Source organism: Equus quagga, chromosome 7, assembly GCF_021613505.1.
Source record: "Equus quagga isolate Etosha38 chromosome 7, UCLA_HA_Equagga_1.0, whole genome shotgun sequence".
NCBI classification, from domain to species: Eukaryota; Metazoa; Chordata; class Mammalia; order Perissodactyla; family Equidae; genus Equus; species Equus quagga.
The window spans coordinates 31,586,236-31,594,522 of NC_060273.1; the positions used below are offsets into that span (position 1 = coordinate 31,586,236).

At 51.2% G+C, this 8,287-nt stretch overlaps 1 protein-coding gene across 4 annotated transcripts in view; it reads right to left on the reverse strand.

The window, feature by feature from the left end:
* The window catches only part of CARD11 (caspase recruitment domain family member 11), a 115,022-nt gene extending 112,051 nt beyond the window's left edge, over window positions 1-2,971 (reverse strand). For 2 of the 4 annotated variants that reach the window (XM_046668515.1, XM_046668513.1), the window contains exon 1: window positions 2,759-2,969. Coding sequence is in view for 3 of the 4 variants with exons in the window: in XM_046668513.1 (XP_046524469.1) it covers window positions 2,759-2,771 (13 nt within the window). In the remaining variant the exon portion in view is untranslated. Of the gene's footprint in view, window positions 1-2,758 lie in introns of all 4 variants that reach the window. The other 2 variants (XM_046668512.1, XM_046668514.1) reach the window with 2 other exon arrangements.
* Window positions 2,972-8,287: the final 5,316 nt, after the last annotated feature.

The window sequence follows — 8,287 nt, forward strand, 5'->3', positions numbered from 1 at the left end:
GTCTCTTCATTTTACGCTTGGTGTAACTGGCAATCCTGAAAATAATCAGTATTAATATCCTGATCTCGCTGGAGAGAAATGACCTTCAGAGAGCTGAAGTGACCACACTTCTGTCCAAGGTCTCAGGGCGACCACAGAAGAGTAGTTGTGACCGGAACCCATGTCTGGGGCCACAGCGTGACCCTCCTTCCCACACGGCCACAGACCCAAAAGGTGGTTGCCTTCTTCCCTCGATCTTGATCTGACTTTTTTTTTTAACCCAAGTTTCACAGAGCTGGTTTTGCAAAACAACAGCTGTCACGCTCTGGGTCATGGTTATCATCTGGGAATTCCGGCCCACATGGGACCTAACCCTCGTCTCGATTACCAGGAGACACCGTCTTCATGGCCCGGTGCAGGGGAAAGGCAAGAGAGAAGGGACGGCAGTTTTAAACGGACATGAGGAGATTCCAGTTATCAGCATCTGACGCTCCTTTTTTTCATCACAGTCACCTGAACGGCAGCCCTCGATCTGGCCTTTCATGCACGACGTGCTCCAAGGAGCCACAGCCACAGAAGCACCCTCATTCTCCTCCACCCCCCCACCCTGCCACCACCAAACCAGACACCCAGCCCTTCAGTCCCGGAATCAAGTCTCGCATCAGAAGGGCGAAGAAACACTGTGTAAGAAAGTAGAGAAGGACGTCAGGAGGTTGCCCTTCCAGCACAACTCAGCCTGGAACCTTCTAGTAATCCCTGGGCCCTCTGAGTCCCACCATCTCCCCACTGGCCTCCCGCCATCCTCCCTTGCCTCAACTCTTGCTCGTCTCGTTTGAGTCTCAGCCACAGTCGGATCACGACATACACACGCTGTACATGTGACCCACTTAGGGCATGGACATCGGGGTCTCACATTCCTTCTGTGTGTCCCGCACGATGCCCATACAGCATCCCCTAGACAGGGCCCACTGATTGATTCAAACAAGACCCATCATCTTTAGAAGAAGAGTTAGGTTTACAGGTCCTTTTAAAAGACCACAGAAAGGATGAACGGTCAAACACAATGTGGTCCATCCAGACAATGGGATATGATTCAGCCTCACAAAGGAAGGAAATTCTGACACATCTCCAACATGGATGAATCTTGAGGACATTACGCTAAGTGAAATAAGCCAGACATAAAAAGAAACACAGTGTGAGTCCACTTACGGGCGGTAGCTAAAGCAGGCGGACTCACAGAGACAGAGTGTACAATGGTGGGTGGGGGGTGGGGGTGGGGAGTTGGTGTTTAATGGGGACATAGAGTTTCCGCTTGGGGAGGTGAAAATGTTCTGGAGATGGATAGTGTACAGCAACCTGAATATTCTTAATGCCCCTGGACGGTACGCTTAAAAATGGTAAATTTTGTGTTATATGTATTTTACCATAATTTTCGAAAAGTCACATCAAGGATCATTGATGCATAGATTCGAGACCAGACTGGTGGGGAGACCACCTTCCCTTCTGATATGGAGGGGCATCTCCAAACCATTTTGCCGGGATGTGACAAGGCTGAGCCTGAGGCTATCTTTTGCCTCAAAGCGCCCCCTGGCCCACCTGGGACCCATCATTTCCTTACAGCTGCCGGGAGGGTGTAGCGGGTGGAGAGCAGCAGAGATTCAGGGAAAGGACAGAAGTGCAGCGCTGGAGCTGAAACCCCGTCCTCCCGGGCGCACAGGGTTTCCAGCACACATTACACACGGAGGAGGCGCTCAGTAGCTGTTGAGTGACTGACCGTTTTTTCCCTTTCTGGTAGCTTGGTAACCTTGCACCTTCAAGAGGAGTCACAAATGGCAGGAGAAACTTTTTCCAGCTACAAATGAGAGGCGTTGGGAACAGGCTGGACGCACAGGTCAGTCTGGCCCAAGGCCACGCTGGTGCAGGTGGCTCTCTGCTGACACTCCTGAGCTGGGGAAAGGCGAGCTCCCAGCTCAGACGAACCTGTTCACCGGGGTGCAGGCGCAGCTGGGCAGGCTGCTCCCCACAGGGTAACTGTCCCCCTGCGGCCCCCTCGACTCTGCTCTGAACCCCGAAGGGACAGAGAATGAAACTTCCCTCCCTGTGCCCAGAGCTCAGAAGAGCTTCCAGCCCGGGCAGTGTCCTGGGGGAGGTCAGTGCCCCTGGGAAGGTGACTCCAGGCCCGAGGCCACTAGGGCCTCATTCTGGCTTTGCTGGGAACCTGGGCCCCTGGTGTCACTGCCCATGGGAGGGGCTGTCCTTCTCTCCTCCTACCCCCTGGGGCCCCACCTTCTCATGAGCCTCTGACTCAGGGCTGGCTGTGGTCTGGAAACTTCCTGTCCTTTCAGGTGTTAGAAAAGGTTCTTTTCCTCCCTCTGGGGCAGGTGCACCGAAGGGCACCCTGCCGGGCCACTGCCCCCGACCCCCCACTCACCCCTTTCCTCTCTGAGGGGCGCGGGGACCCTGCCAGAGGGAGCCACTTAGAGACGGACGAACCGAGAGAAACACGGAGAGAGATAAGGGAGGTGGAAAGTGGAAGAAAGAAAAAGGTTTGGAGGAGGGAGAGAAAGAGGGGAAGCGGGAAAGAAAGATGGGGCAAGAGGGATGCGAGTCCAACACCGAGGGGGCGAGCGGAGCCCCTCGCTCCCGCCCCCGCCCCACGGCGCCCTCCACGGCATCCCCCCCGACGGCATCGCCCCCACCGCGCCCCGGTGCTCCCCCCAGGCGCGTCCCCCACCACGGCCGCGTCCCCCGCACCCCTCCCCCCCGGCGCCGCGCCTACCTGGGGCGCTCATGCTCCGCCAGCCGCGCGGGCGCCTCCTCCGCGCAGGCCGCCGGCTTCCTCCCGGCGCCCAGGCCCTCGGTCCCCGCCGCCCGGACCGTCCGAGGGGCGCCGCCCGCCCAGGGGCTGCAGGGCCGGGAGGGGACTGCGCGCCGCCCGGGCAGGAGTCCGGAGGCCAGAGGAGGCAAAAGAGAGAAAAAAGGAGAGAAAGTGTGTCACAGGCTGGGAGGGGCGGGGGAGGGAAATGCAAAACCCGACAGGAAATGAGACTAAAAAAATGCAAAAGGTTAGAAAAAGAGATAAGGAAGAGGGGGAGGGGGCGGAGTTTGGGTCCCGGGCTTGGGAGGAGGTATCGGTAACGAGGTGGGGGTGTTGGGGATGGTGGGGGTGTTGGGGATGGTGGGGGTGGTGGGGGGACCCAGGGATAGGGGCTCTGCGGGGACCGGCCACGGGGGTACCAGGAGTGGGGAGTCCCAGGCAGGCCCCGGGCCACCTGCCCCACGTGGGGTGAGTCTGGACCCCAGCCGGGGCCATCAGACCCACCTTCCTCTGACCCTAAGTCCGCCCAACCCGGACCCAGAGAACCTGCCAGAACGCAGGTGAGGCCCTGGGAAGGGTCGCCCCCTTGAGTGGGAGGTTTGGGCAGCCGTCCCTTTAGAGGAATTCGCCACGTTCTGGAGATCTTCCAGACCGTGTCACTGCGATTTAGGGGGGAGGCTTTGCCCACAAAGGAGGGGGAAGCAAGGGACTTGGGGGACGTCGGCACCCCCAGGCCTCTTTCCTCCCTCAGCCTTTGTTCTGGAAGCTTCCTGGGGCTTGCCTGGCTGTCAGCATCCTCCACGGGCCTCCCACACCCCTCCTGGACACTTCATGGTGACAGAGTCCAGCGGGACCCTCCTCACCCCACTGCCTCGGCCCCCACACCCGCCCCCGAGTAGTGTTCTCAGAGGCCTGGCGAAGCACCCTTATAAAAGAAACTGATTTCTGGATGTTGTGGTTCCAATAATTTCCTCCAGAAGCTGCCTGTGGCATAGGCCCCTGGCGGGGCAGGGGCGGGGGTGGGGTGGGGGTGGGGGGGGGGACATGTCGCTCTTTCACATAAGTGCTGTATGGGTGGGAAGGTCCCAAGAGTTGATCTGAATCCTGAACTTAAAAATCTGTGGATGAGAATCTTGGGCTCTAGTCTGCCGACTGCTGATTCCCCACTGTTTCCCCAGCCCCCAACCTCTGCTTCTGCTCTGCCTCAGTTTACCACTCTTTTGTCGCCCTCCTCCCCCTCTTTTGATTCCCCCTACGACAGCTAGGGAACGTACCCTCCTGTTTCGTGTTTTAAGTTCTCTGAGAAAAGTTCCTTGAGCTCCCGGCGGCAAAGCCATTCGATAAATTAAACCACTAAGCAAGAGGATAAATAAATAATGGCGCTGCGGTCCACGCGCAGGAGCATTTGAAGTCCCGGCAATTTGGAGGAGCGAGGACGTACCGATGCCCACGGGCCAGGCATTAAGGAAGACACAAGTTTGCTTTCTGCAAAGCGTGTTCAAAAATGCAAACAGGAACCGCAAAGAGAGAAGGTTCCCATAATAAATACCAAGGGCCCCAGCATCCAGGTCCTGAGAGCCCCATGACTCCTCCGACCCGGGAGGAATTTCCCTTGCGCTCGGTGAAACCTGGAAAGTGGGGGTTTAACAGAGCGCTCTGGGTTCCCTCATGCAGGATCTGAAGGGTGGGTTTGCCCTAAAACAGCATCAAAACTCATTATGGAGATAGAGGCACAGTTAAGTGCACAAACTCTGCAAAAGCTTGATGAATTTTCACAAAACCAGCACACTCATGTGACCCACACCCGAGTCAAAGCATAGAACTTTGTCTGAACCCCAGAACTCCCCTTGATACTCCTTTCTAGTCCCCCCACCCCCCACCCAAGGATAGTCACAATCTGACCTCTAACAGCATAGATCTGTTTTGCCTGATTTCTTGCCTATAAAGTTCAAAAACTTTATACAAATGGAGCCATACGTAGATTCTCTTTTGGGTCTGGATTCTTTCATTTTGGGACCCCTCTTTTGGGTCTATGTTTCTTCAGCTTTAGTGATGGGGTTACAAGCAGGTATAGTTCATTGAAGACCCGTGTCCTTTTCTCCCCAACACCTTAGTAGAATGTTTAGACATCCAGAAGAGTTAGAAGGGTTGTACAGTGAACACCCATATATCACACCACGTAATTCTACAATGAACATTTTGCTCTATTTGCTTCATCACACATCTATCCATCTATCCCTCTGGCCATCAACCCTTCTCATTTCTTTTTTTTGTCTTTGGATGCATTTCTAAATAAGTCGAAGACATCAACATACTTCACCTTGAAATACTTCATCATGCCTATCATTACCTAGAGAGTTTTTTTAGGTAAAATTTACATCCCAATTTTAATATATCATGCAATGAGTTTTGACAAATGTATACACTTTGTAACCAAAATCCCTGTGAAGATATAGAACTCTGTGTTCCAACATGGCAGCCACGAACCACACTTGGCTGTTGAATGCTTGCCATGTGGCTGGTGTGAATGAGGAACCAACTTTTAAATTCCATTTAATTCGAATTAAAATCTAAAACTGATACTTGATTCTGTTATTGGAAAACTTTTAAGTATGTGGAGAGCAATTTGAGTACATTAATCTACTTTTGCAACTGTAAATTTTACAAATAGAGGTCAAGCGTTTGCAAGGAAAATTTGGTGTCCGAATTGAGGTGCTGTAAGACACGGTCTGTAAAAAAGAATGCAAAACATGTCATTCATAATTTTGATATTAATTGCATGTTGAAATAATATTCCAGATATGTTGGGTTAAATAAAATAAATTATCAAAATGAATTTCACATTTCTTTTTTAATGGTGCCGCTAGGAAATTTTAAATTGGACATTATATTTTTATGTGACAGTGTTGATATCACGTGGAACACTACCATCGCCCAGAAAGTTCCCTCCCGCCCGGGCATGTCCTTTCAAAACTTCATTCCTCTGTGGCCCCAGAGGGAGGGTGATTTGAAAGTCTTTGAATAGGACTTCTGGTTTCAGACAGAGAACCAAAAACAAACTTTCACCTCCTCTTTGAAAACCTGCTGAAATGACAGCAAAGAAGAGTGGGCAATGAGTTAACAGAGGCGCCAGGAAAGTGAGCGAGTGGACAGGTGCAGGGCATTTCCGGAAGACAGGAGGCCGCAAACGGAAGCCCCAGCTCTCACAGGGTTTTCGTGGCCAACTTTTTCAGAAGTGGGTGACCAGGTCCTTCTTCCTAGTCTGTCTAGTATGGAAGTTCTGCTGAAACCTGTCCACCGTGGGTGACCCTCCTGGTATTTGAAATACCGGTGGCATGGCTTTCAGCATCACAGCCACACACAGCCGCCACAGTATGACAGCCGACAGATGGGGGTGTGGTTCCCTGACCGGGAAAGGAACCTGGGCGGGAGAGGTGAAAGCACCAAGTCTTAACCTCTAGATCATCAGGGGAGAAGGGGCAGCATTTGGGAGTGGTTCTCCCACTGGGGAACCCATCGGATCTATCTGGTTTGCAGGCAGGGCAGGTATGAAAGGCAGGGCAGACGCTGAGTGATGGATGGATGGAAGGGCTGACGGTAGAATTCTCTGGACACTTCCCTCCTCTAACCTTCCACTGTGTGACTTCAGTTTCTCCCCCAAGTTAAGCCAGAGAACTATTTTTAATGAAACCTGCTCTGAGGGTCAAAGGCTCTTGGAATGGGGACAGTGGCCCATGGAGATCCCTTCCCATGTGACATTTAGCAGAGGGACAGCCTACCTAGACCTTTCCCTGCCTGGGCCCCCTAAAGCAGTGCCCCCTGAACCATCTGTAGAGAAAGAGGTGCCCCGACTGCCCCTACCTTTAAAAAATTTCTAATCTGTTATGGATTGATATTCTTATAAACTATAATAAAAACGAATCATGAGAAAATGGAATTTAAAAAATACTCAAGGTACAAGGTCGCTGATCACGCTTGCTTATATGGCAGTGTCCAAAAGCTGTGGAGGTTTCTAAATGCTGGGTCTCAGTTTGTGTTCTCATCTCGTCAAGGACTGGTGCACAGAAGGACAATGGCCCATGGTCAAGAGTTTGCGTAGCGCTGCCCAGGAGGAGAGGCAGCCTGCCCAGGCAACCACGTCTGCCCCGGCCAGTCAACCTGGGCCTTCACAAACGTGGGCAGAAATCAGCAACTTGAAAGAGTGAGACTGAGATAAACAAATAGGACAGCTGTCTCCTGTGGGTGTACAGGGAGTGGAGTCCGCTGGGGAGGGACCGGAGCATAATGATCCAAATGGATATCCACAGAGAGATTCAAGCAGAAAGCACAGCCGGAAGACCAGAACCGATTGCTGTGAAATGGGCTGCCTGAATAAAGGGACAGTTCATGGAAATTCAAAATATGATTGCCAAAATACTAGAATGAATAAATAAAATTCCACACAAGGGCTGGAAGAAGATGTCTGTCACGTATATCTCCTAGGCTGGAAAGCCAAAATGAAATCAAACCCATGAAGACATGAGAAGTCTGAGAGAAAAGTTGAGACAGAAATGATCAATTCGAAAAGACCAGTGTGCGTTTAAAAAGCATTCTGGGCAGGAAAAGAGAAAACAGAGGGAAGAATTAATCCAGAAATGATGATAATAATAATGTTTGTCACAGCTGAGGAGTGACATGATTCTCTACAACGAGAGGGCCCCGGGAGAACCAAGATGGAGACTGAAAAAAGATCTCCACGTAGACACATCCTCATGAAATTTCAGAAAAGAAAAAAATGGATAATGAGAAGATTCTGAAATCTTATAGAGAGGGGAAAAAAATGCATGCTGATGCCAAGCATGAGCTGAGATTCAGGGCTCTCATGAGCAGCCCTGGATTATCTCCTGGCAAGGACATAATGAAGGCAAGCTTGAGCGTTCTCGGAAATTTCCTTTAAACGTAGAGTTCTGTATTCCACCAAATTATCATCCAGGTGTGACAGCAAAACAGACATGTTCTTAGACATGCAGGGGCTTTGGGAAATTTGCTTCTCAACCACTTCTCAAGATACCAAAAAATTGCTTGAGAATGCACTACAACAAAGTGGAAAAGAATGGAAGAAAGAGGAAGACATGGGATCTGAGAAAGAGGGAAATGAATCCACGAGACCAGTAAAAGGAATGGTAACTGTGCGGGAGCCCCAGGATAAAGTCTGCCTGTGGCTGAGCTTTCGGTGCAGATCCTAGCTACCAAGGAAACTGAAGAGCACTGTGAAATCACTGGTTTTATGCCAGATGGACCTAAAAGTCTTATTTGATCAAAAATGGTCATTTCTAAGGAGTTGAACTAGGAAAGGGGTGAGTGGGGTGGATATTTGTACAATGGGTGTATTTGTTCTTTGCTGGATGTCCTCCTAGATTGGAAAAGGTCTATTTCCATATCCTTGTAATCCTTTTATAATAAAAATAAATCGTTTTTATAAGAAGCAGGAACTGGGGGGACCCCTGAAGA